Genomic DNA, 27,527 nt, shown 5'->3' on the forward strand with positions numbered 1-27,527 from the left:
GGAAATATTTACAACATATTACATCAACTTCATTCATGACACACTAAATTTCAAAAGAATCAGCCAAGTTTTATGGAAGATATGACAAAAAAAAAACACATTTTGATGTGATTATTTTTTTCGGTTCACAGTATACAGTAAGCAAACTGAGTATGCAAAAACAAAGAAAACAGTTCTGACATACCTACTGGCTTCTGTGCAGGAACTTTCTGGTTTGTGAGAGTATGTTTCTTGCCATTACTCATAGTAGTGGTAGTAGAAAAGTCAAGAGTTGAAGTTGTGATAGAAGAAGCTGTTTTGGTATATGATGATAACTTTGAAATCACAGTACTTAGACTGGATATATCCAATACTGTGGGCCGTAGTCTGCCAGTAATATAAGCAGCTAGCCGATTCGCTGGATGTAGGGCACCCATCTGTCCTAACAACAGCTTTGCCTGGGGGTAGCTTTTACCATTAACCTTAAAAATATAAAAGAAAAAAAAGGTGGAAAGCTATTATGGTAATATTTTGGAACATTACACAGCCATTATAGAGCATTATGTAGTATAATTAATACCACATAGAAGAACTGACTTAAGTAGATCTATTTACAAAAACATATCTTTAATATGCCATCTGCTATTCATTGTCCAGCAATGTTGATCTGTGCAATGTTCACACATGCACCCTTCCACTGGTTATGATTTTGAAAGGAGATTGCTTGGCTAAGAAAAGTAAGATGACAAATGTTTTTATTAGGGGAAAATCAAAGCTTGATATTCTGCTCAAATCTGTTCTTAACTTTGCTAATCTTTCTTATAAATCCAGGGACCAGTGGGTTATGTTCCTTCACCCACCAGGATCTATAGGAAGCCTCAAAATTCAGAGGATTTTACCCCCTCCCCCTCATAACTGAGCATGCGCCTCTGCTCACCAGTCAACCTTAAAGCAACCAGGAACATCTGTAGAAGATAATAACAAGAGATAGAGAGGGAAACTCCCAGGCAACCAAATCAATTATGCTCATATTAACATGCCACAACAGCAACAATGAAAAATAAAACAGGTTATGAAACAACAGAAATCTGAATGGCAAAACAGTGCTGTAGGGAGACACAGCTTGCACTGTCAGAAGGGGTGCCTAAACTAGGGTCCCCCCCTAAACTAATTGCTAAACCCATTCTGATAGCACTCTTATAAAGGCAGGTCAGAAAACAGAAATCCAGCTTATCAGAACTTGTAAGGCAGCTAGTATAGAGTGGGTTCCCAGAATAAAGTGTAGATTTACAAGAAAGATTAGCAAAGGTAAGAACCTAATCTTTCGTTCTTGTACAATCCCACTTTATTCCGGGATCAGTGGGACATAACAGAGCAGTCCCAAAAAACCAGGGTGGGACTGATGAGCCCACTGACAAAACAAAGGCACCAAAAGCAGCACCCTGCTTGGCTGCCACATCAATCCTGTAAAATTTGGTGAATGTATGCAAGGAGGACCAGGTGGCAGCCCTGCAAATCTCATCCAGAGAAACAGCTGAAGACTCTGCTCAAGAGCATGAACACTTCTGGAAGAATGAGCTCTTACCGGCTGCCATGTAAGCCATAGAACTAGCCATGCAAACCCACCTAGAAATGGTAGCCTTAGAAGCTGGCTTCCCTCTGCAGGCAGGACCCGCCAAAACAAAACAGGTGGTCAGAGAGGCGAAGCTCGTTGGTGACCTCCAGATACTGCAATAAACTTCTGTGCACGTCCAAGAACTGCAACACCCGGTCCTATGCCCTTGAACCAGAGGAAGCAAAAGCAGGACTTCCTGATTCACATGCAAAATGAAAACGACTTTCGGATGAAAGGAAGGAACAGTACGAAGCATCACAGCGGAATCCGTAATACGCAGAAAGGGATCCCTGCAGAAGAGCCTGAAGCTCTGAAAACCTGTGGGCTGAGACAATAGCTACCACGAAGACTGGCTTGATCGTAAGATCCATCAGAGATGCCTATTCTAGAGGCTCATAAGGTGGACGAGCCAGAGTTTAGAACCAGATTAAGATCCCAGGTTGGACAAGAAAGGCGCAAGGGAGTCCTTAGTTGCAACGCGCCATCCAGAAAACGAACCGCATTCAGATGAACTGCCTCAGGGAGGAAGGCCCATACTAGAAAGACCAGAAATCTGTACCTGGAGTGAAGCTACTGCTAGATCTTTCTTCAGGCCATCCTGCAGAAACTCCAGGACCTGAAGAATCGATGGAAGAGAACAGTCAACCTACCTCAGGGCACACCAGGCCATCCCCAAGCAGCAGATGACTACAGTCTCCACACAGACAGAAGAGATAGATCAGCTAGACGGAGACATCTTGCAGGAGCTGAGGAGCCTGAGAGAGGAGGTAAAGCACTTGAAAAAGCATCCAAGAGGATGAGGCCTTCATCGACGGAGTCATCCAGGAGCTGTCCCAGATCCCCGAGCAGGAGCCAGACAAGACCATCCTCAGGACGCCCAAACCATCCGAACCTGCAACCTTGAAACCAACGATTGGGGTACAAGAAGAGGCTGGAGACGCTGACTCCTGGCAGCTGGTAACTTCCTCCACAGGCAAATGCAGAAGACCTTCCTCTTCCCCTTCTTCTGTCTCTTTCTCTCATTCACAGGGCAGTTTTACATCGACCCCCACTAATCACCTTGAGGAACAGATTCCAGCTGATACAGGAAGGACCTGCCAATGAGGTACAGGAAGTTAAACAACAGACGGTTCCGGAGACAACAGATCAGCTCCCCCAAAAGAAGCGAAGAGTGGTAGTCATTGGGGATTCCCTGCTGAGGGGCACCGAGGGACCAATTTGCAGACCAGATATGCAATCAAGAGAGATTTGCGGTCTGCCAGGGGCCAGGATCTGAGATGTAACTGCCTGCCTAGTCAGACTAATCAAGCCCCATGACCACTTCCCCATGCTTCTCATCCACGTCGGAACAAACGACACTGCCAGGAACAACCCAGAGAACATATCTAAAGACTTTGGAGCCCTGTGTGAGAAGCTGAGGAGGATGGAAGAACAGGTGGTCTTCTCCTCGATCCTCCCAGTGAGGGGCAAGGGAAGAGCCAGGGAGGATCATATCCAGAGGACAAACGACTGGCTGCACGGATGGTGCAGGGAGATGAACTTCGGATTCCTGAACCATGGAGAGGCGCTGAAAGGACTACAGGGACCAGACTGACTCCACCTGACCAGAAGGGGAAAGAACGTCTTTGGACACCGACTAGCCCGCCTACTTCGTAGGGCTTTAAACTAGGTAAGTTGGGGGTAGGGCACCCACTCTCGTACTGACGCAAGTAACCAACCTGGCGAGGTAAGTTGCCAATCCATTTCTGAGGCTGGGGTAAGTACACACTGCATTTCCAAGTCAGAGGTAAGTACACACATTGCAAACAGTATTATAGGAGTCTAATTAGCTCAAGCAGGAATATCTACACAGAGACATAGCAAACATAAGGTATGGAGGGCTATGTACGTTAATGCCCACAGTTTGGGCAATAAGATTCTTGAATTAGAGACGGAAATGAGGAACGCCGACCTAGATGTGGTGGCGATATCCGAGACTTGTTTCACAGACTTCCATGGGTGGGATATGGCTATACCGGGATACAACTTACTTTGTCGAGACAAAAGGGCAAAATGGGAGGTTGGGTAGCACTATACACTAAAGAGGACATCAAAGTTACCAAAATCACAGATGTCAAGTACAATGGGGAATCCCTCTGGGTGAATTTGGCTAGGGGGAAGGACAAATGCCTGTATCTTGGCGTAGTATACAGACCTCCTAGACAACAGGAGGACATGGATATAGAATTAGTCGAAGACATAAAGAATATCACTTTGCGTGGAGACACAGTATTGTTAGGAGACTTCAATATGCTTGATGTGAATTGGAACAAACTTTCCACTACGACCAGCAGCAGCAGGAAGCTATTAACCTCTATAAAGGGAGCAAGACTCAGACAAATGGTATTAGAGCCCACTAGGGATCGGACAATACTGGACCTAATATTCACCAACAGAGAACGTGTCACAGAGGTCTCGGTAGGCGATACATTGGCCTCCAGTGACCACAACATGATATGGTTCAACCTCAGGAAAGGTTTCACTAAGTCAAGCACATCAACCAAGGTCCTCAACTTTAAGGGCACAAACTTCGAAAGCATGGGAAATTTCGTCCATCGATTACTGCAGAACCAAACCGAAACAGTTAATGTAGAGGTAATGTAGTCAACTCTGAAATCAACCATACACGAAGCAACCAACCGCTACATAAAATCGGTAAGTAAACGGCGAAGAAACAATAGACCACAGTGGTTCTCCCCAGAGATCTTAGACCTCATAAAAAAGAACAAAAGAGCATTCATCTTCTACAAACAATCAGGGAAGCAAGAATCTAAGGAAGACTATCTGGCCAAGTCAAAAGCAGTCAAAACAGCAGTCAGAGAGGCCAAACTCCGAATGGAGGAGAATCTAGCGAAGAACATCAAGAAGGGCGATAAATCCTTCTTCAGGTATATTAGTGACAGAAAAAAAACCACAGATGGGATAGTACGCCTTAGAAAACCCGATGGGAACTATGTAGAATCGGACTCCAATAAGGCCAAACTTCTAAATGAATACTTCTGCTCAGTCTTCACTTGCGAGGCGCTGGGAACCGGCACTCAGCTGCAGACAAGGGAAAGCTCGAAAGACCTGTTTCGAAATTTCGAGTTTACGCCCAGCAGTGTCTACGATGAGCTAACAAGACTTAAGGTGAACAAAGCTATGTGACCAGACAAATTACACTCCAGGGTGCTCAGGGAGTTGAGTGACGTCCTGGCGGAACCTTTATCTGCGCTTTTCAATCTTTCCCTAAGTACAGGAAGAGTCCCGTTGGACTGGAAAACGGCTAACGTCATTCCACTCCACAAAAAGGGATGCAGGACAGAGGCTGCGAATTATAGACCGGTGAGTCTCACATCGATAGTGAATAAACTTATGGAAATACTAATCAAACGCCAATTAGATACGATCCTAGACGAGGAGAATCTTCGAGATCCCCATCAACATGGTTTTACGAAGGGAAGGTCCTGCCAATCAAATCTGATCAGCTTCTTTGACTGGGTAACAAGAAAGCTGGATATAGGGGAGTCCCTGGACGTCGTGTACTTAGACTTCAGCAAAGCGTTTGACAGCATCCCAAACCGCAGGTTATTGAGCAAGATGAGTTCGATGGGATTAGGTGAAACATTAACTGCATGGGTTAAGGACTGGCTTAGAGGTAGACTTCAGAGGGTAGTGGTAAACGGTTCCCTCTCCGATACGACGGAGGTGATCAGCGGAGTGCCGCAGGGCTCGGTCTTGGGCCCGATCCTATTTAACATCTTTGTAAGAGACTTGGTTACGGGGCTTCGAGGTAAAATTACATTATTCGCCGATGACGCCAAACTATGCAACATAGAAGGCAAAAGCACAATAGACAAAAGGGTTATTCCATGTCAAGTGATCAAGGGCTCCCTGTCCCTGCATGACCATCATGGATTTTGATAAAACTTTATGCACAAAGTCCCACATGTATCAAACGAACTTTGGTAAAGTTTTAGTTTCGCCTGTGGAATATTCGTGGAGATATAGCCATTTGTTTGACCCCATACTGCAATGACATACAGTACGACAGTGACATTCTGACAACTTTGAGACACAATATCTCACGAGCTATGTTTCCAAAAAAACTGAAACTTAGCTACCCTGCACAACTTTTGGAGCTCTATTCAGTGCTACCAATAATAATTTTTGTCGAGCACTGAGTGAATGGCTGAATTACAGTAAACTTGGCCGAAAAAATTAGTGCTCCAAAAAAAGTCAAAGTTTGACATTACTTAGCTCCCACAATAATTGAGTAATAAATGCGAAATTTGGCGCATAATGTCTCAGTACAACGTTGTTTTCAAAAGTACAATTTCAACCTCCAAGCTCTTTCCATTAGTTTACAAATTAAGTGTAAAGTTGCTAATTTGTGTAAAAAGGCCAAAAATAAAAAGGCCAAAAATAGGGTATTTTCAGCCTGCTTTTACAGAAAAATACCTTTCAGAAACTCTTTCAAATCAGTCTCATTAGAAAGAGCATATTTCAAACCCCCTAGAAAAGTGGGCTTCATTTTTCAACGCAGGTTAAAAATCCCCGAAAAAGGGGGACAAAGTTGGGAGATGTCACCATGGCAATGGCCTACGTTTCAATTTACAATTATGTCACTTTTCACACTGTTTTTCCCTGTTTATTTTTACTCAAGCTTTGGGTACAATTATAGTGTTCTTAATTAATGATTATTCCTAACTAGAAATTGAGGTGATAATTTTGTTGCATGCAGATCACAAATTACAACTTGTTTTCTTTTTCAGATCCACATTATTATTAATTCAGTTTAAAATGGATACCAACGAATCGATGCCAACAAAGTGGACTTCACTTCGGCTTGGGAACCATATAAGATACCCAATTTAGGCTTGGGAACCTAGGATAAGACACCCTAATCATTGGCTTTGGAACCAGAAAGATACCAACAAAAGGCTTTGGAACCTTGACAAAGAAACCAAATGCGAGGCTTGGGAACCTGGACGAAGTGGCCCACCCGTGGCTGGTATTGCACAGCTATCGGGCGTGACCCCTATGGTGATGGGGTTGCCAGTTCAAACTCTTGAACTGGTAGTGACAATGTCACCATGGACCAACGCAATAGAGTAGTAGTAATACTATGTCAATACAAAACTGTAACTTTAAAAATGACAGAACTATGTTGAAATAGAGGTTGTTGCCGTGGCAACGTCTCCCAACTTTGTCCCCCTTTTTCAGCCATTGTTAACCTGCGTTGAAAAATGAAGTCCACTTTTCTAGGGGGTTTGAAATATGCTCTTTCTAATGAGACTGATTTGAAAGAGTTTCTAAAAGGTATTTTTCTGTAAAAGCAGGCTGAAAATACCCTATTTTTGGCCTTTTTACACAAATTAGCAACTTTACACTTAATTTGTAAACTAATGGAAAGAGCTTGGAGGTTGAAATTGTACTTTTGAAAACAACGTTGTACTGAGACATTATGCGCCAAATTTCGCATTTATTACTCAATTATTGTGGGAGCTAAGTAATGTCAAACTTTGACTTTTTTTGGAGCACTAATTTTTTCGGCCAAGTTTACTGTAATTCAGCCATTCACTCAGTGCTCGACAAAAATTATTATTGGTAGCACTGAATAGAGCTCCAAAAGTTGTGCAGGGTAGCTGAGTTTCAGTTTTTTTGGAAACATAGCTCGTGAGATATTGTGTCTCAAAGTTGTCAGAATGTCATCGTCGTACTGTATTTCATAGTGGTATGGGGTCAAACAAATGGCTATATCTCCACAAATATTCCACAGGCGAAACTAAAACTTTACCAAAGTTCGTTTGAGACATGGTGGACTCTGCATATGAAGTTTCATCAAAATCCGTGATGGTCATGCAGGGCACTTTCCAAGAATCTGATCACTTGACATGGAATGACCCAAAAGCACAATGCCCGACAAAAGCTTAGTGCCCGACAGTAAGACGCAGGACCTAATCCTGCTGGAGCATTGGTCAAAGACTTGGCAACTAAGTTTCAATGCCAAAAAATGCAAGGTCATGCATCTTGGGGGGGAAAAAAATCCATGCAGGACTTAAACCCTAAATGGTGAGCTCCTAGCAAAGACTATAGCAGAACGTGACTTGGGAGTGATCATTAGCGAAGACATGAAGACTACCTATCAAGTGGGGAAAGCTTCATCCAGGGCTAGACAAATCATGGGTTGCATCCTTAGAAGTTTCGTCAGCCATAAACCCGAGGTCATAACGCCGTTGTACAGATCCATGGTGAGACCCCATCTGGAATACTGTGTACAATTCTGGAGGCCACATTATCAAAAAGATGTGCTGAGAATTGAGTTGGTTCAGCAAATGGCCACCAGGATGGTCTCAGGACTCAAGTATCTCCCGTATGAGGAACGGCTGGGTAAGTTGCAGCTATACTCACTCGAGGAACGCGGAGAGAGGGGAGACATGACCAAGACGTTCAAATATGTCACGGGCCTTATCAAGGTGGAAGAAGATCTCTTTTTTCTTAAAGGACCCACAGCAACAAGAGGGCATCCGTTGAAACTCAGGGGTGGGAAATTTCATGGCGACACCAGAAAATATTTCTTCACCAAAAGGGTGGTTGATCGCTGGAATAATCTTCCACTACAGGTAATTGAGGCCAGCAGCATGCCAAATTTTAAGAAAAAATGGGATTGGCACGTGGGATCTCTTCACGGAGGAAGTTAGGGGGTGGGTCATTAGTGTGGACAGACTAGATGGGCCTTGGCCCTTTTCTGCCGTCAGTTTCTATGTTTCTATGTTAGTAACACCTCTATCTAGCATAGGCCTCCACTGTGGACTTCCGTTTGCTGTGAAGCAACGTGGCAATCACCACTGAAGAATAGCCCTGACTAGTCAAGACCGTGCACTCAAGAGCCATGCTGTAAAACCAAAGTGGTAGGGATCTTGCATCACAATTGAACCCTGTATAAGGAGGTGAGAATGACAAGGAAGCTGGAGCCCCCAATCCTGCTGAAGCAAAACCAAGTCGGCATGTCACGACCGCTTTGGCCAATCGGGTGCCACCAGAATAACTGGATCCTCGTGGGCTGCTGTCCGCCTCAAAAGATGCCCTATCATGGGCCATGAAGGGAAGACATGAAGACCCTCCAAGGTCAGGGATGAACCGGACATCCAGGCTTAAGCTGCTGGCCTCTCAACGACGACTGAAGAACCAATCAGCCTTCTTATCGGCCACAGTTGCCATGAGGTCGTTCATGTGGCACCACCCATTGATCCACTGTGCAATCGAATGATCTTTGAGAGAGTGACCACTCTCTGGGGTACAGCATCTGACGACTGAGAAAGTCTGCTTGAATGTTGTCCTGCCTTGTGCACCATAGACAGCGCCACAAGGTGTCTCTCCATGAACCAAAAGACCAGCTGAGCCTCCACGCTCAGAGAGGGACTCTTCGTGCCCCCGACGATTGACAAAAGCCACCACCATGTCACTCTCTGAGAATACTCGGACAGTTCAATGACGGAGACGATCCTCGAAGAGGAAAAGGGCCAGCTGAATCATCTGCAGTTCTAGGCAATTGATCAACCATTTGTGCTCTGAGGGCGCCCACCAGCAAAGAACAGGGGCAGTCATGCACACTGCTCCCTAGGCTTTCAGACTCACATCTATCAACAGGATCACCTAATTCGAGATCCCAGAAGTTCCCAGGACAGCAAGAGAAGACAAAACCACCACACTAGACTGTTGCGCGCTACCATCGTCCAGGGCAGGGGTGCATGTAATGAATCCCGCTGTGGATTACAGCGTGAAAGCAGCGCATCCTGCAGCGGACACAGACGGGCTCTGGCCCAAAGGACCACATCAATCGTTGCCACCATGGTCCCCAGAACTTGGAGGTACTGCCAAGCCGTTAGAACTGGAGTGGCCAGAAGGTGCCTGATAACTTGTTTTACCTTCTCATGACAGGACACAGGCAGAAACACTGTATTCTGCCTTGGGTGAAATTGAATTCCCAGGTATTCCAAATCCTGGGTGGGCTCGAGGTGACTCTTCCTGAAGATGATCACCCAACCCAGCCATTGCAGCAACGGTACCACCTGATAGATAGCTGATGCCCCTCGGATAGCAAGGGAGCTCTGATCAACCAGTCATCCAGACACGGATGAACCAGGACACCCAAGGTACGAAGAAGGGCCGCCACCACCACCATTACTTTGGTGAAAGTCCAGGATGCCATCGCCAATTCAAAGGGCAAGGCCACAAACTGGAAATGTCACCCCAGAACATGGAACCGCAGATACTTCCGATGATCCGGGAAAACGGGAATAAGATATGCCTCCGTCAGATCCAGGAAGGCTAGAAACTCCCCTGGTGCCACTGATGTGATCACTAAACGCACTGTCTCCATAAAGAATCGAGTGACTTTTAGGGCTCCATTGACCGCCTTGAGGTTCAGAATCGGTCTCCAATTATCAGATCCTTTCTTTGGAACGATAAAGTATATCAAATATCTCCCAGAGTCCAAGTCTCGCTCCGGCATGGGTTCGATTGCTGCAATATCCAAAAGTCTGAGGACTGTGGCCTGCATCAGAAAGCACAGTTACTTACCATAACAGGTGTTATCCAGGGACAGCAGGCAGATGTTTTCAACATGTGGGTAACATCACCGACGGAGCCCCCTAGCGGATGTTTTCGCAAGCAGACTTGCTTGAACACCTTCAGGCTTGCGATTGGCCCGCGCATGCGCTTGTGCCCTTCCCGCCCTGCTTAGGGCATGCGTCTCCTCAGCTCAGAGAGCAAGTAAAGAAGCCAACCACGGGAGGTGGGTGGGTTGCGACAATATCTGCCTGCTGTCACTGGATAACACCTGTTACGGTAAGTAACTGCTTTATCCCAGGACAAGCAGGCAGCATATTCTCAACATGTGGGAGACCTCCAAGCTAACTAAAAAGGGGAAGAAGGGAGAGTTGGCAAATTTAGGAGAAAAGATTTTGCAAAACAGATTGGCCGAAATGGCCATCACGCCTGGAGAAAGCATCCAGAGAGTAATGCGAGGTGAACGTATGAACCGAGGACCAAGTGGCAGCCTTACAAATTTCCTCAATGGGAGTGGAGCGGAGGAAAGCAACAGACGCCGCCATCGCTCAGACCTTGTGGCCTGTGACTCGACCCGTTAGGGAGAGACCAGCCTGAGCGAAACAGAAAGAGATACAAGCGGCCAACCAGTTAGAAATGGTCCGCTTAGATACCGAGCGAACCAAGCGATTAGGATCGAAAGAGAGGAACAGCTGGGGTGCAGAACGATGAGGAGCGATGCGCTTCAAGTAGGCCAGTGCACACTTACATTCAAGAGAATGCAGAGCCACTTCACCAGGGTGAGAATGGGGCTTTGGAAAAAAACACAGGAAGAACGATGGATTGGTTGATGTGAAAATCGGAAACAATCTTAGGCAAGAACTTAGGATGGGTACGGAGGACCACCTTATCGTGATGGAAGACAGTGAAAAGTGGGTCCGCTACTAAGGCTTGAAGTTCACTGACCCGAAGGGCAGAAGTGAGAGCAAGAAGAAACACAACCTTCCAAATAAGATACTTTAAATGAACCAACACTAGCAGCTCGAACGGGGGTTTCGTCAATTGGGCAAGAACCACGTTAAGATCCCAAACTACCGGAGGAGGTCTAAGGGACGGATGAACGTGGAAAAGTCCTTTCATGAAGTGGGAAACCACAGGATGAACAGAGATAGGCTTCCCGTCAATCGGCTGATGAAAAACAGCAATGGCACTAAGGTGGACTCGAACCGAAGAGGACTTGAGCCCAGCGCCAGACAAGTGCAATACATAATCCAGGACAGCCGACAAGGAGGCTCCAGCTGCCGAGTAGCACACCAGGAAGAAAAGCGGGTCCACTTCTGATGGTAACATTGGCGAGTGGACTCCTTACGTAACGCTTCCAGGACATCCAGCACAGGCTGGGAGAATTTGAACGAGGGCATCATGACTCGAGGAACCAAACTGTTAAGTGCAGAGACTGGAGGTTGGGATGAAGCAGAGAACCCTGACTCTGTGTAAGCAGAGAAGGAAAAATAGGCAGAGGAAGAGGCTCCCTGGAACTGAGTTGCAACAGAAGGGAGAACCAAGGTTGACGGGACCACCGAGGAGCTATCAGAATCATGGTGGCACGCGAAGACTTGAGCTTGACAAGAGTTCTCAGAATCAGAGGGAATGGAGGGAACGCATACAGGAACTTGTTCGTCCAATCCAGAAGGAAGGCATCTGCCTCGATCCTGAGAGGGGTGTAAACCCTGGAGCAGAAGCAGAGCAACTTGTGATTGAGGGGGGACGCGAACAGGTCGACGTCCGGAGTCCCCCAACGAGTAAACACTTGATGCAGGGTTCCGGACTGGAGTGACCACTCGTGAGGCTGCAGCAGACGACTCAACCTGTCTGCCAGACAGTTCCACTAGCCCTGAATGTAGACAGCTCGAAGGAATATGTTGCGGCGAAAGGCCCAATCTCAGAGCCGCACCTCCTCCAGGCACAGGGACCGGGACCCCGTGCCCCCGTTTGTTGATATAATACATGGCGACCTGGTTGTCCATGCGAACCAGCACCACCTGGTCGCGAAGCAAGTGACAAAAGGCCTTCAGAGCCAGGAAAATCGCTTGAAGCTCCAGAAGATTGATGTGACAAAGGCAGTCTGTATGGGACCAAAGACCCTGGGTGCGCAGACCGTCCAGATGAGCCCCCCTAGCATAGGTTGACGAGTCCGTCGTGAGGACCTTTTGCGGGGGAGGAGCCTGAAACAGAAAACCTCTGGAAAGATTGGAAGAGAGCATCCACCAACGAAGAGACCTCTTCAATAAAGGAGTCACGACAATGCGTCAAGAGAGAGGATCTCGAACCTGGTTCCATTGGGACGCTAGAGTCCATTGAGGAATATGTAGGTGAAGTCTGGCAAAAGAAGTCACGTGAACTGTGGAGGCCATGTGACCTAGGAGGACCATCATGAGTCGAGCAGGCGCCAAGGGCAGATGGGTGACCATTTGACACAAACGGATAAGGGCCTCCTGACGAGGCCGAAGTAAGAAGGAGCGGAGACGAACTGTGTCTAGGACCGCTCCGATAAACTCGAGAGACTGAGATGGGCAGAGGTGAGACTTGGGAAAATTCACCTCGAAGCCGAGACTCTGAAGGAGCACGATGGTCTGATTCGTCACTCGCAGGACTTCGTTGTGAGAGGACACTTTGATTAACCAGTCGTCAAGGTAGGGAAACACCTGCAGGCCGCGGAAACGCAGGGCCACAGCTACCACAACCAGACATTTCGTGAAAACCCTCGGAGAGGCCGCCAGGCCGAAGGGAAGAACACGATACTGGAGATGGAGATTCCCCACTCGGAATCTCAAATACCGGCGAGAGGCCGGGTGAATCAGAATGTGTGTGTACACCTCCTTAAGGTCCAACGAGCACAGCCAATCCCCTCTTCCAAGAGGGGATACAATTTTGCATTCGGAATCGTTCCCAGACCAGAACCTTGTTCAGAGCCTGGAGGTCTAGGATCGGACGTAGATCCCCCGTCTTCTTGGGCACCAGAAAGTATCGGGAATAAAACCCCGAGTTCCACTGATCTGGAGGAACCTCCTTGACCGCCCGAAGGCGAAGCAGGGCCCGAGCTTCCTGCAGAAGGAGAGGGAGCTGAGATTGAGCAGAAGGAAATTCTCTTAGAGGCATGTCCGGGGGTACGCGACTGAAGTGGAGAGAGTATCCCTCCCGGATGATAGAAAGCACCCAACTGTCGCTGGTAAGACTCTCCCACTGGCTTAGAAATGGTGGGGACCACCCCCGATGGGGAAGCGAGAAAACTCCAGAAAGGGAACCCGAAGGCTTGGGCCGGAATTGTCAAAAGGACGGCCTAGTCTTAGCCAGGGCTGGCGGCTGAGTCTTAGGTTGACGAGGCCGCTGCTGCAGGGGCCGTTTCGCAGGAGGCCGCGAGACAGCATGAGTGGATTTTTGCAGGTACCTCCGGAGAGGAATTTTATATTGGCGAGCCGGAGGAGCTTTCGGCTTAAGCTTCACCAGAGATGCGAAAGACCGCTCGTGGTCCAAGAGGCGCTTAGTGGTAGCTTTGATGGAATCATCGAAGAGCTCATGACCCACACACAGGAGATTGGCAAGGTGATCCTGCAGATTCGGATCCATGTCCACAATCCGAAGCCAAGCGAGGCGACGCAAGGCGATGGCAAAGGCTGTAACTCTCAAGGACAATTCAAAGGCGTCATAAGAGGCCTGGAACATATACAGGCGGAGTTGAGAGAGGGTCTCCTCGATGAGACGAAACTCCCGAAGCTGAGGTTCTGGAACAACCTCTCGGAATGAGCGGAGGACACTGATACAGAACCGGAGGAAGGAAGTGAAGAAGAAGTTGTAATTAAGGACACGGTTTGCCATCATCAAATTCTGATAAAGACGGCGATCAAATTTGTCCATCGTGCAGCCCTCCCTGCCCGGAGGGACAGCAGCGTATACCCTCGAGGGGTTCAAGGATGACTCAACCACCAAGGACTGTTGGGAAAGCTGAGCACCCTCAAACCCTGTCACCGGGACAGTCCAGTAACGGGATTCCAACTTAGATAGAATAGCCGTAACAGCATACGGTGTTTCCAGGTTCCAGAGAAACGTCTGCCGGAGAACCTGAAGCAACGGGAGGCGAAGCGCCTCATGAGGCTTATTGTCAACTCCCAATTCCGCCAGGTATTCCTGAGTAAAGTGGGAGTCAAACTGAAGATCCAGGTTCAGAGCTCTGCCCATGTCAGAGATGAAACGAGAAAAGGAGGAGGACCGAGAAGAAGACTCATCCTCCGGGGGAGACTCCGACCAAGATCAGGGTGCAGCCGAGAATGAGGGAAAAACCTCCCTGGAATAGTAAGCCGGGGCCTCAGAGTCCCGCGAACGGGAGACCGAAGACGTCGAGGAATGGCCCCGCACCAGAGAAGATGGAGTATGGGTAAAATCCCCACCCGGCTTCGAAGGAAGCCCCTGAGAAGCCAGTAAGCGCCTCGAAGGGGAACAGACATTAGAGTCCAATTCAAGGACAAGTGTGTGTCGATAGGGTCTTGAGGTCAGAGACCTGCCCCGACAGGGCGGAGAAGACCGGGACTTCTTAGAAGAGGCGAGCCTCACTGCAGTAGCAGGGGAAAAAATGTTCCCTGGCCTGGACCCTGAAAAGTCACCGGTGACCCAGGGGAGAACGACTAGCTCGAGGGAACCCGACGGGTCTTATGAGGAAGGCCTCGAGAGACGAAAGGACGCTCAGGCTGGTCAGACCGCGACTGGGTCGAGATCGAGGTCTAAGGCGTCAAGGTCGGGACTAGTTGGCTGACCACCGAGGAAAACTGTGGTAATACCCTTAAGCATGTCCTCGAACATAGGCACCGAGACCAACAGTAGGTGGGTCGGAGGTGCAGCAATGCGCTCCTTCAGGGGCGACCTCGAAGAAGATTATTCCCTACGTGAGGAGGCACGCTTAGAGTGATGTCTCGAAAATGACGACGAGGCGGCGCTAACATGAGACTCCGAGGAAGGCTTCTTTGCCGGCACATCTGAGGAGGAAAGTGGAGACTTACCTGAGGCCGGAGCAGCAGGCGGGGGCCGAGGCCTGAGCCTTCGAGACTGACGAGGACTTCGAGGCCGAGGCACCCACCGAGGGCGCCGAGGCCGAGCTCGAGGCCTGTCCCGCAGGATCCATGGGGCAAAAGAGTTGAAGAATCTTGGCCACCCTCCAACGAAGAGCCCACAGTTGCAAGGTCACACAATGGGGACACGACTCAGAGCAGTGCTCTGCACCCAGGCACTCCACACACCAACGATGAGGATCGGTGATGGAGATAACCCAGTTGCACTTAGAGCAGTTTTTAAAGCCGGAATGAGGCCGGGACAAAAGAAAAAGAAAGCCACGGCCCCGAAGACCGGGAACCCAGTCAAAAATACACGAACGGAAAAAAATGAAAATAAAGAAAATAAAAGATGTGAGCACAGCGACTCAAAGGAAACAACCAAATAAGCCGCGGTGCAAGAGGGACAAAGAGAACGTGCAAAGTAAGGGAGCAGTGCTTCTGGCTCTGTGGAAAACATTGAACTGAGAACACGCTGAGGAGAAGCATGCCCTAGGCAGGACGGGAGGGGCACGCATGCATGCGCAGGCCAGTCGCAAGCCTGAAGGTCTTCGAGCAAGTCTGCTTGCGAAAACATCCGCTAGGGGGCTCCGTCGGTAATGTCACTCACATGTTGAGAATATGCTGCCTGCTTGTCCTGGGATAATCACCTTTTAAGGGCAGCCCAGTCAGAGGACAGAGACACTCCAATTTATTGCCATCTCTGAGAACCTCCAGAACCCAGCAGTCGAAGATGGCCTTCTATTCCACCAGAAAGAAAGACGACCGCTCCCCGATGCACAGAGACAGTGGCCTGGCGTCAGAACTATTTCTTGGTGGAAGCTTCCGGCTGACTAGCCATCGACTGCTGCCACCGAGACACGCCAAAGCACATTCTGGCAGATGAAGAGGACCACTGTGCTGTGGAAGGACCCGAGTACAGACGAGAATTAGAACACAGAATTCCTAGAAGGACGGGGCCTGCTCCCAGGCAATGCCTTGGGTTGACAATCCTGCACACTGGCTATAAGGTCATCCAGACCCTGCCCGAACAGGAGCTGACCCTTGAAGGGCAACTGGCTCAATGTAGATTTAGAAAATGAATCACTAGACTACTGCCAGATCCAGAACATTCTACAAGCCAAAGAAGCATAGGCACTAAGCTGGCGAAAGCTTTCAAGATGTCATACAAGGCATCTGCCATGTAATCCAATCTGGAAATGAGAAAATCTAAATCACGAAGCACAACAGTGTCAAGATAACGGCGCAGCTTGGAATGGAACGCCCAAGCCACGAAAGAGGCCAACGCTACTTTAACACCAGCTACGGCTGAATCAAACAAACGCTTAAGGATGAAAGCCACACGTCGATCTTAGACATTCTTCAGGACCATCACCCCTATCACTGAGATGTGTGCTTAGTGGGAAGTAAAGTGCTTGTTAAAGCTATCCGCCATGGGATAAAGTTGCGCCATGTCTCGAGAACATGTCAAGGGACCCTCCTAATTCTCCCAAATATCTGTAAGAATCTGAACAAGGTTAGGATGATCAGGTAAAGAGGCAGATAAAAGTGGCCTCTGGTCACTCTTGAGGGAACATTCAGCAGTGACTGGCTGTTCCATCTGCAGCTTCAATTCCTGCAGAGATTCAGAGATTAAATCTACAAGGTATATGGGTTTGAAGAATCTGCGCAGTGGGGTCCCCACAGGTCCACATCCTGGAGATCTGCCACATCTGTGGATGCCGCAGAGCTGCCTTGCGAAAGCAAAGGAATGGAAAGCAGACCACTGCAGACACTGCAGACACAGCCACCTTACTCCCCGGTACCCTCGCAGGAAGGCAAGACAGACAGAGACCCTGGTCCCTTTGAGCAGAGATCCCTGAGACCATCACAGCGGCCGGTGAAAGGGAAACAGGCAGAGACATTTTAACTAAGTATGCCTGATAAAGTATATTCACAAATTCCGGGTGAAAACCATTGTCCACAGTGGAAGCCAACCTCTGCACCTCAGATTTGGAATACTTGGATGATTTATGAAGATTATTGCCAGAGCTGTGCTTGCATTTCGCTGAAACATCAGCGCACTCTCTAGGGCCCCTGACGCCATTTTCACAGGTATCGGGGCAGAAGGAGCTTAAAAATCCTCCCTAGAGGACAAAGGCACCGCATCCAGGTAAACCTTGCCCCCCTTGTAGGTCGCAGCACACGTGAACATGCCTGCACATCCGACAGCTATCTACCGCAAATGAAGCATCAATCCATCCCATCTGGCCCTGGGGAAGCCATCTATGAGATTTTCTTGCAAAAACGAAACTGGGAAGTACGAAAAATAACTTTAAATTCAAATCGAGGAAAAGTCCAAGATGGCCACTTGTAGGTGCCAATTTTGATTTAAAAAATTAGCTTGAGAAAATCACAGAAATCCACAAATAAAACATCGATTTCGGGATTTTAGATGTGGAGAGGGGTAAGGCATGCAGAGAAATGACAAAAAATCCCCTTTTTAAGACCCCCAAAATCATTAATTTAGGCTGTCAGCCCTTTACTCACTTTGCCATGTGCTAAATGAGAGAAACTGCAGGCAGAGCTGAAACAGCTCACAAGGAGATCTTGTTCCTCAGGGAACTTGAAAAACTGGATTTCAAGTCTTCTGACTACCCTACTAGCCTGACCACCATGGCTGGGGACCTCTGACACCCTTGGATACGTCACGCAAATGACTGGCGGAATGCAGTCTGGCTCCGATCCTGGTTGCGCCTCCACAGAACCGCTCAGCCTGCACTCCACCCATTAGCTTTCGAACCTAGGGTGAGCAAGCTCCCAAGGGAATGGTCCTTGAGCCCCAGGTCCCTCAGCCCTGATCTGATATGTAGGCTGTCCAGAGGGCTTACTGACAAGCAGAGCCCCGTCCCCCCCCCCCCCCCAAGCAGATATTCTCCAACAGTCTGCAATTTATCGCAGTCAAGGATGTCCCCTTAGGGACCCACCACAGTACGAGGATGAAAACTGCAAATGAAAAATACTGAAACATCACGAAAGTAAACACAAGCAGAAAAAATAAGCTCATACAGCCTGGCTTGTAGGAAGAAAGACTGGTGAGTAGTGGAGCATGCTCAGTAATGAGGGGGAGGGGGTAAAAGCATCTGAATGTTGAGAATTCCTACAGATCCTGGCTGGTGGAGGGAAACAACCCACTGGTCCCAGAATAAAGTGGAATTGTACAAGAATATGCATGTTTACTTGAAAGCAAATTCTATTTAGCTTTAATGTCATATAAAACCTCATTCCAGATCAGGTCACTTAAATTTTGCACCTATTGTGTGCATAAATTTATAGAATGCTGCCATCTACAAAAGTGAGTGTACACTCACCTGCACAAATGGCAGCACCACACCTAAATCACATTCTATAATAACGTGCATAGCTAGCATAGCATTTAAATGTTAAGGGACAGGGTATTCACATAGGCAAGGCCAACATTTGTGCAGGCAATTTACATGCACATGTCACATTTAGGTGCTACCCTTTACATGAGGCATAGACTTGTCATAAGTATTCACAACTACATTTAGGTATGTTGATTCTGGGTTGCACACTAGTATTCCATAAGGATACTTATTTCTATAAGGATACTTACACACCTAAGTATCCTTCTAGAATAGGTTCATTATCTTGAGTTATTACAGCACCTAAATTATGGATTGTCTCTACAGTGTACAATTAAGGTCAAGGTGTGCATACAGCAGGTTAATACAAATTAATAACTTAATATACACCTTGTCCAAGTGGTATATCAAATCCCAATCCCTTTCCCTTATAGGGCAAAACATACCTGAATAAGAGAAGATGGATTTAAATTGGGTTTGCACTTGTATGCAACTAATCGACCCGCAGGAGATAGTCCTGTGTAGAAAGGCAGACCTTTGCCACCATGAAGCTTTTCCAGCATTTGATCTGCATTGTCTGTCCGCAGAAATTTAACAGTTTCTACCCTCCTACGAGATGCTGTACAAGGGCTAGGTATATCTGAACTAGATTTTTCTCCATTATCACTTTTGTCCTGGTAAGAAGGCATAGAAATTTTCACCCTTGAATAGATGGGAGAATTTAGCTCTTCACAGGGCTTATGCTCAGATGTCAGTTCAATGGTGAGATTTCCCACCTTGAGAGATTGCGGCACACTGCTGTTCATATCCTGTGGTAGGATGCTCAGAATCTTACTGCTGTCCTCTTCCCAAGTACAGTCTGATACAATTTCAATCAGTTTCGTTGGCATTTCTTGATGAACAGAGGTGAAAATATCTGCCCCACTGTGAAACAAGTTGTTTCCTGAGATAATGAAAAACAAAGAGCTGTTGTAAAGGTTGCATTTTAATCAACTTATTTCATTTCAAACTAAAATTTCCAGTTGTCTTCTTCCTAATTAACAGGTTAGAAGCAGGATTTAATTGCTTTTGGAAATATTCTGAAGATCTTACCTTTTGACATACTATGTAAGTACAGGTTTTACTGTAAATGCCATGCTCTTTTTTTAATATCATTTTTATTAAAGAGTCAACAAGAGAAAGAGGCATAACATAATGAGTAAATATGCATACAGAAGCAAAAGTACAAATATATAATAGCAAACAGAAGTGATAGTACAAATATATAATAGCAAACCAGAGGGTGAGCCCAACAACACCCACCGTACAGATGCCAAAAAATAGAACTTGTGCAGGGCCAGAAGAGCGGGGGTTCACGAACAAAGCAGACTCACTATGCAGCAGAGAAAGAGAGAGTCACAAGGTGCAATGCCACTCTCTCGGTGCGATGCAACTGCAATGTCAGCCCGTTCTCCCCGTCAGCCCTATAATTTTTCAAGTTGTAATACCTAACCCCAGCAGCCCAGCAGGGGCAAAACACACACACCACACTACTCAAACCAAACCAGACAAACAAGCATACACACCACAAACACACTCCCCATTCATTCTTCCCCTCCCCCCCCATTTCGGGAGACTAGAGGCAACCACAGAAACTCCTTCCACAGGGCCAGATAAGCTCTTCTGTTACTTATGAATTCATTTCCTAAATTTAAAACCATTTTAATAACATATTTCTTTAGCAGTGCATTTGATATTGAGATATGGTGGTGGTGGCTCAGGTATCTTTTTGTTGTATATAAATATATAAATATATTTGCAATTTGCTTCTGAAGAGTGGTATATTAAAACTAAGGGAAGATTAGGTACTTATGTCAATAATCTCCTAATGATGCCTGCAACAAAAAAGGCGGTTGTTTACCGCATCCAATATATGCTGCAGAAAAAGCCACATGAATCCAATGCAAAATAGAAGCCTTAGACGCTGGCCTTCCCCAGCAACTAGAATTCGTGAGGATAAAAAGGTGATCTGAAAGACGAAATGGGTTCATCACTTCCAAATAATGCAGAAAAACCCTGCATTCATACAGAAGAGACACTACCTTTTTCCTCTTTCTCAACCTCATAGCCTGGAATGTGGGTAAAGGTACCTCATGATTCATCATAGCTCAAGTATAGTAACACCATTACTGAATCTCATTTATTGTAACATCATTTACTCATGTATTGTAACATTATTTACTCGCGTATTGTATCATAAGAACATAAGAATTGCTGCTGCTGGGTCAGACCAGTGGTCCATTGTGCCCAGCAGTTCGCTCATGCGGCGGCCCTTAGGTCAAAGACCAGTGCCCTATTTGAGTCTAGCCTTACCTGTGTAAGTTCTGGTTCAGCAGTTCGCTCATGCGGTGGCCCTTAGGTCAAAGACCAGTGCCCTATTTGAGTCTAGCCTTACCTACGTAAGTTCTGGTTCAACAGGAACTTGTCTAACCTTGTCTAACCGTATAACAGCCTCCGGAAGAGCGTTCCAGATTTCTACCAATCTCTGGGTGAAGAACTTCCTTATGTTTGTACGGAATCTATCCCCTTTTAACTTTAGAGAGTGCCTTCTTGTTCTCTCCACCTTGGAGAGGGTGAACAATCTCTCTTTCTCTACTAAGTCTATTCCCTTCATTATCTTGAATGTTTCGATCATGTCCCCTCTCAGTCTCCTCTTTTCAAGGGAGAAGAGGACCAGTTTCTCTAGCCTCTCGCTGTATGGCAACTCCTCCAGTCCCTTAACCATTTTTGTCACTCTTCTCTGGACTCTTTTGAGTAGTACCATATCCTTTTTCATGTACGGCGACCAGTGTTGGACACAGTATTCCAGGTGGGGGCACACCATGGCCCGGTACAGTGGCATGATAACCTTCTCCGATCTGTATTTGATCCCATTCTTGATCATTCCTAGCATTCTGTTCACCGTTTTCGCCGCCGCCGCACATTGCGCGGATGGCTTCATTGACTTGTCTACAAGTACTCCCAAGTCTCTTTCCTGGGTGGTCTCTCTAAGTTTTGTACCGGACATCCTGTATTTGTGTATAAGATTTTTGTTACCGATATGCATCACCTTGCACTTATCCACGTTGAACCTCATTTGCCATTTTGCAGCCCATTCCTTGAGCATGTTTGTCTCGTTGTAGGTCTTTGCAATCCTTCTGTGTCCTCACTACTCTGAATAACTTTGTATCGTCCGCAAATTTAATCACCTTGCTCGTCATACCAATTTCCAGGTTGTTTATAAATATGTTGAAGAGAATTTGGCTCAATAAATATGTTGAAGAGCACTGGCCCGAGCACTGAACCCTGCAGCACTCCAGTCGTGACACTTTTCCAGTCCGATTATTGTCCATTTACCCACACTCTCTGTTTCCTATCCGCCAACCAGTTTTTAATCCACATGAGGATATCACCCTTGATTCCATGGCTCGCAATTTTTCAAAGTAGTCGTTCATGCAGGACCTTGTCAAACGCCTTCTGAAAATCCTGATATACAGTGTCGACCGGGTCACCCTTGTCTTTCTGCCAGTTTGCAAGAAGTACAGCAAGTTTGTCAAGCAAGATCTTCCTTTGCTGAATCTGTACTGGCTGGTCCTCATCACATTTTGTCCATCAAGGTGATCAATGATGCGGTCCTTTATCAGCGACTCTACCATCTTTCCCGGTACCAAAGTTAGACTCACTGGTCTGTAGTTTCCCAGATCTCCCCTTGAAACTTTATTGAATATCGGCATAACATCGCCACTTTCCAGTCTTCCGGAATCTTTGCTGATTTGATCAACAGATTGGCTATTAGTTGAAGCAGTTCAGCGACCTGTTCTGGGCCAAACTTCTTAACCTACTCACCACTACCCCCAACCCTTCAAGCCCTGAATCCAACTGGCACAATTGGATCACCCTCTCTGAGACCACCTACCACTCCCTCGCTCCCCTATCCACAAAAACTGTCTCCTACTCCCGCAAGGCCCCCTGGTACCTTCCCTACCACAGACAACTAAAGCAGCAATGTCGATCACTGGAACGAAAATGGAAAAAATCCAATTCCCCCACGGACAGACAATCCTGGAGGGCCTCCATTAGGTTCTATAACACCGAATTAAAAAAATCAAGGAAGAACTACTACGGCAACAAAATCTCATGCTCCAACAACCAAAGCAACACTCTGTTCAACATCTGGCGTTCCATATCCTCCAAACACGATTCCTCCCCACTCCCCTCTTCTCCATCCGCGAACAATCTAGCAAAATTTTTCAATGAGAAAGTGTCTACCTTACGAAGCTCCTTCCCCCCCACACCCGATTACAACTCTCTGATGCCCACTACCTCCAACCCCAATTTAACCGAGGTGAACCATATCCCAGCCGACAGATCCTGGACCGCCTTCGAGCCTGTGTCCGACTCTCAGGTCTCTAAGCTCTGCCTCAAGTTAAAAGCCTGCAACTGCTCCTTGGATCCTTTCCCCTCCTACCTATATGAGAACATTCCAGCACAGGCCATCTCATCTCTCACCAAAATCTTAAACTCCGCCCTGCTCTCAGGCCTGTTTTCTACAGAAATGGGACACATTTCCCTGTCCCCACTTCTGAAAAAAGCTGATCTCGACCCCTCCATCCCTTCCAGCTATCGCCCAATAGCTAATATCCCTCTCCTGACCAAAATGCTGGAATCCATCATAGCCACCCAACTCTCATCCTATCTCGAGAGATTCTCCATTCTCCTACCCTACCAACATGGATTTAGACCCAACTACAGCACTGAATCCCTTCTAGCCTCTTTAATCTCAAAGGTCCAACAACTTCACTCCTGCAACAAATTCGCTGTCCTTCTCCAATTTGACCTCTCCGCAGCTTTCGACATTGTCCACCATGACATACTAATCCTCCAACTTTCTGAAATTGGCATAAATTCCACGGTCTTAGATTGGTTCTCAAAATTCTTACGGTCCCGTTCCTACCTCGTTAACATGAAGGGTTCCTCATCCTCCCCTTGGAAACCGATCTGCGGAGTCCCGCAGGGTTCACCTTTATCCCCGATTCTTTTCAATGTCTATATGTCCTCCCTGAAACTCCTCCAACTTTCCACCTCGGAGACACTTTACACCTACGCCGACGACATCCTCGTCCTTATTGAGACCGACTCTAACCTCACCAACCTCTCGGTTAACATCTCATCCTGTATAACAAGTCTACAATCCTGGGCCCTCACTGTTCAAATGAAACTAAATGAGGCCAAAACAAAACTACTTTGGCTCGGCCCGAAACTGGATCAGCTACCCTCCCACATCCCACTTTCCTCTGGCACCAATCTGCAGCTTGAGCACTCTAGCAAAGTTCTGGGAATCATCATTGACTCTACACTGTCCTTTAACGACCACATCAACTCCCTAGTAAAAAAATGCTTTTTCAATCTCCATATGCTAAGAAAAGTTAGATCCTGCTTCCACCAACAACATTTCGCCGTCCTTGTCCAATCCATCATTCTATCCCGACTCGATTACTGCAACTCCATCTTTCTAAGCCTAACAAAGAAACATCTTCTCAGACTTCAGCGGATTCAGAACACCGCAGCTAAATTAATCTTCGCAAAAGGCAAGTTTGACCACGTCTCCCCGCTTCTGTCTAAGCTTCACTGGCTCCCAGTCTTCCTCAGGGTTCGCTACAAATGCGCTTGTCTTACCTTCAAATCTCTTCACGGCATCCTTCCTCCCCTCTTCCCACTATCTTGGCTCTCGAGCACTCACTCCACCAGATCCACTCAGAAATTCAAACTATCCTTCCCTTCTCTAATTGGCATCTCCCATACAGGAAAACATGGTACATCCCTCCTCTTCAGGATCACTGAGCTGTGGAACAGCTTTACGGCCCATCTTCGGAGTTCGACCTCCCTCCAACATTTCAGAAAACATCTGAAAACCTGGCTTTTCACCAAAATGTAACCACTCCCTCCCTCTCCATTATTCTATGTACCTCCTCCGTCCTTGTTCACCTTACCTCTCCCTCCTTCCATTGTAGTTCCTCCTCTTTATTTTTAATCCCTGTAAACCGTGTCGAGCTCCACTTCCGTGGAGATGACGCGGTATATAAACTTAAGGTTTAGTTTAGTTTAGTTTAGTTTATAACTCCTTTCAGTTCCTTGATTACCCTCGGATGGATACCGTCCTGAGGATTTATCATTTTAAAGCCTATCAATCTGCCTGTCAGTTTCCCATCTTCGTTTCCTGTGTATAGCCTGTCGACTTCCAGTATATTGGATATATCCTCTTCGGTAAATACAGACGCAAAAAATGTGTTCAGTTTGTCGACAATGGTTTTTTCCTCCTTTTAGTACTCCCTTTATTCCATGGTCATCTAACGGCCCCACTGCTTCCTTTGCGAGTTGTTTCCCCTTAATATATCAACACCATTACTGAAGTTCATGTTCCGCAACACTGTAATTGAAGCTAATGTAAACCACTCTGAATTGACTACACAGTCAGGTATTGCGATACACAAATAAATGTTTATGTTTATTAGTAGCAGTATATAGAGAATGACACAGTGACTTCTCCTCTGACACGAGCTGCCCAGGAGGAAAAAGGAAATTGTGTCAAAGAAGAAGTTTCAGAGTAGTTGCGTGTGACACGTAAGAAGGCTATTGTGTCTGGGCCGCTTGGAGAGAGGTGAGGGGAAGGGAGAGAGATGGCTCAAAGAGGGGAAGAGATCAAGAGCTGCCAAAGGGGAGAGAGGAACAGATGCCAAAGGGAAATGGGGAGGAGAGAGGAGGGAGTAGCCACCACATGTAAGTGGGGAGGGAGAGGGGAACAGAAGCCGCATGCAAGTGGGGAGGAGAAAGAGAGAGGGGAACAGACTCTAGAAGGAAGTGGAGAGAAGAGAAAACGCCGAAGGGAAGTGGAGAGAGAGGGAGGAGTAGACGTTGGATGGAAGTGGGGAGGGGAGAAAGTGGAACAGACGCTGAAGGGGAAAGAGAGGGAGAGGGGAGAGTTGAAGATGCCGAAGAGAAATGGGGAGAAGAGAGAGGGAGCAGATGCTGCATGGAAGTGGAGAGGGGAGCAGTCACTGGAAGGAAATGGGGAGCAGATGCTGAAGGGAAGTGGAGAGGGAGGGAGGAGCAGACGCTGGATGGAAGTGTGGAGGGAGAGAGGAGAACAGACGCAGAAGGGAAGTGGGGAGGAGAGAGAGGGGGAACACATACTGGATGGAAGGAGGGGATAAAGAAAAAAGGGCACATGCTGGATTGGGGAAGAGGATAGAGTTAGTGAGATGCTGGAAGAGGTGAGGGAAAGAGGTGGCAAGTTGTAGGTAGACACAATGAAAGGGACTGGAATTGAAGACTGGAAAGTAAGAAAGTAAACAAAAGGTAGAAAACAAATTGAGAAGGAAGAGCAGAAAAGGAAGGAAATGGGAGAGGAGGAGGAGGAGGAGAGAGATACCTTTTAGCTTAGACATGTTTTTATTTTTATATTCTATTTTATTGTTAACCCTTTAGATGCCTGTATGATAAACAGTGTATCAAAAATAAAGAAACTTGAAACCAAAGCATTGAAGGAAGGGGAGGAGACAGATACCAGATCTGAAGGGAGGGAAGGAGAAGAGAGATGCTAAAAACCACCTGGGAAGGGAGAGATGAAAGAGAGAAAACAGATGCCAGACTATGGGAGGAGCAGAGGGAATAAGATGGGTGCCAGACCAATGGGGGGGAGGAGCGAGGGAGAGATAGAAGAGAGAGGCAGATAGTTTCTGGTAGAGGCATAAAAATAGAGCAGATGCCATATGGAAGAGGCAGAAAGAAGGCAGACAGCGGATGGAAGGAAGAAAATAACCAGAGGATGAGGAAAGCAGAAACCAGACAACAAAGGTAGAAAAAATTTCTATTTTTCTTTTCTTTTGCTTTAGGATAAAGTAGTATTGTAGCTGTGTTGATAAACATTTATAAACAAAGCACTGCCAGATGAAGATCTCTTCCTCTAGTTCAGCAGAAAGCACACTTACCATAACAGGTGTTATCCAGGGGCCGCAGGCAGATATTCTCACAATGTGGATGACGTCATCCACGGAGCCCTGTACAGACAGCTTTAAAAATGCATCGCCACCTTAAGAACTTAAGAAAGTTTGTGAACTGCCCGCACCGTGCATGCACGAGTGCCTTCCCACCTGACGCAGGCTAGCGGCTCCTTAGTTCCGTAAGCAAGATAAGAAGCCAACCAGAGGAGGTGGGTGGATTGTGAGAATATTTGCCTGCTGTCCCTGGATAACACCTGTTACGGTAAGTTAACTGTGTCAGGACAAGCAAGCAACATATTCTTACATGTGGAACTCCCTAACTTACTAGAATGGGATGGAAGGAGTGTTGGCAATTAAGAAAATACATTTTGCAAGACTGCTTGGCCAAAGTGACCCTCCCGTCTGGAATCGAAGTGGTCTTGAGGCCTAAATTGGATAAATGTAGAAGAAATCCAATACTGCAGATCTAGAGGTGGATATAGTATCATGACGATGAAAAGTACACCAAGGGGAAAACCATGTCCATTTCTGCTTTGACACACAGCTCCTGATTGGTGAAGCCCGACTTTAGTACAGGAAGAGGCAGTCGGAGCATACCGCGAGTGATTTCCTTCACTCACCAGCACTCCAGCTGCCCTCTCCTGCCTCCCCTTTGCGGTCGGAAAATACTGTGAATGACCGGGACCGCAAATTCACAGGGGAGCAATGTAATGTGAACAATTCCCCAGTTCCAAGTCTTCTGGGCCTTTTGACAAACGAGAGAATCCGTGACTCCTTGTTTGTTTATGTAATACACTGCAACCTGAACGTCTGTGGGGATTAGGAGGCCGTACTTAGTTACAATATGCTGAAATGTTTTAAGAGCATCGTAGATCGCTCT

At 46.9% G+C, this 27,527-nt stretch overlaps 1 protein-coding gene across 7 annotated transcripts in view; it reads right to left on the minus strand.

Annotated features, from left to right (window-relative positions):
* MGA (MAX dimerization protein MGA) overlaps nucleotides 1-27,527 on the minus strand; it is a 479,481-nt gene that overhangs the window by 262,489 nt on the left and 189,465 nt on the right. For all 7 annotated transcript variants that reach the window (XM_033951892.1, XM_033951893.1, XM_033951894.1 and 4 more), the window contains 2 exons: nucleotides 19,076-19,572; nucleotides 185-461 (listed from right to left, as the gene is read on the minus strand). In XM_033951892.1, coding sequence (XP_033807783.1) covers nucleotides 185-461; nucleotides 19,076-19,572 — 774 coding nt within the window. The remainder of the gene's footprint in view (nucleotides 1-184; nucleotides 462-19,075; nucleotides 19,573-27,527) is intronic.

The sequence above is a fragment of the Geotrypetes seraphini genome, chromosome 7 (assembly GCF_902459505.1).
Source record: "Geotrypetes seraphini chromosome 7, aGeoSer1.1, whole genome shotgun sequence".
NCBI classification, from domain to species: Eukaryota; Metazoa; Chordata; class Amphibia; order Gymnophiona; family Dermophiidae; genus Geotrypetes; species Geotrypetes seraphini.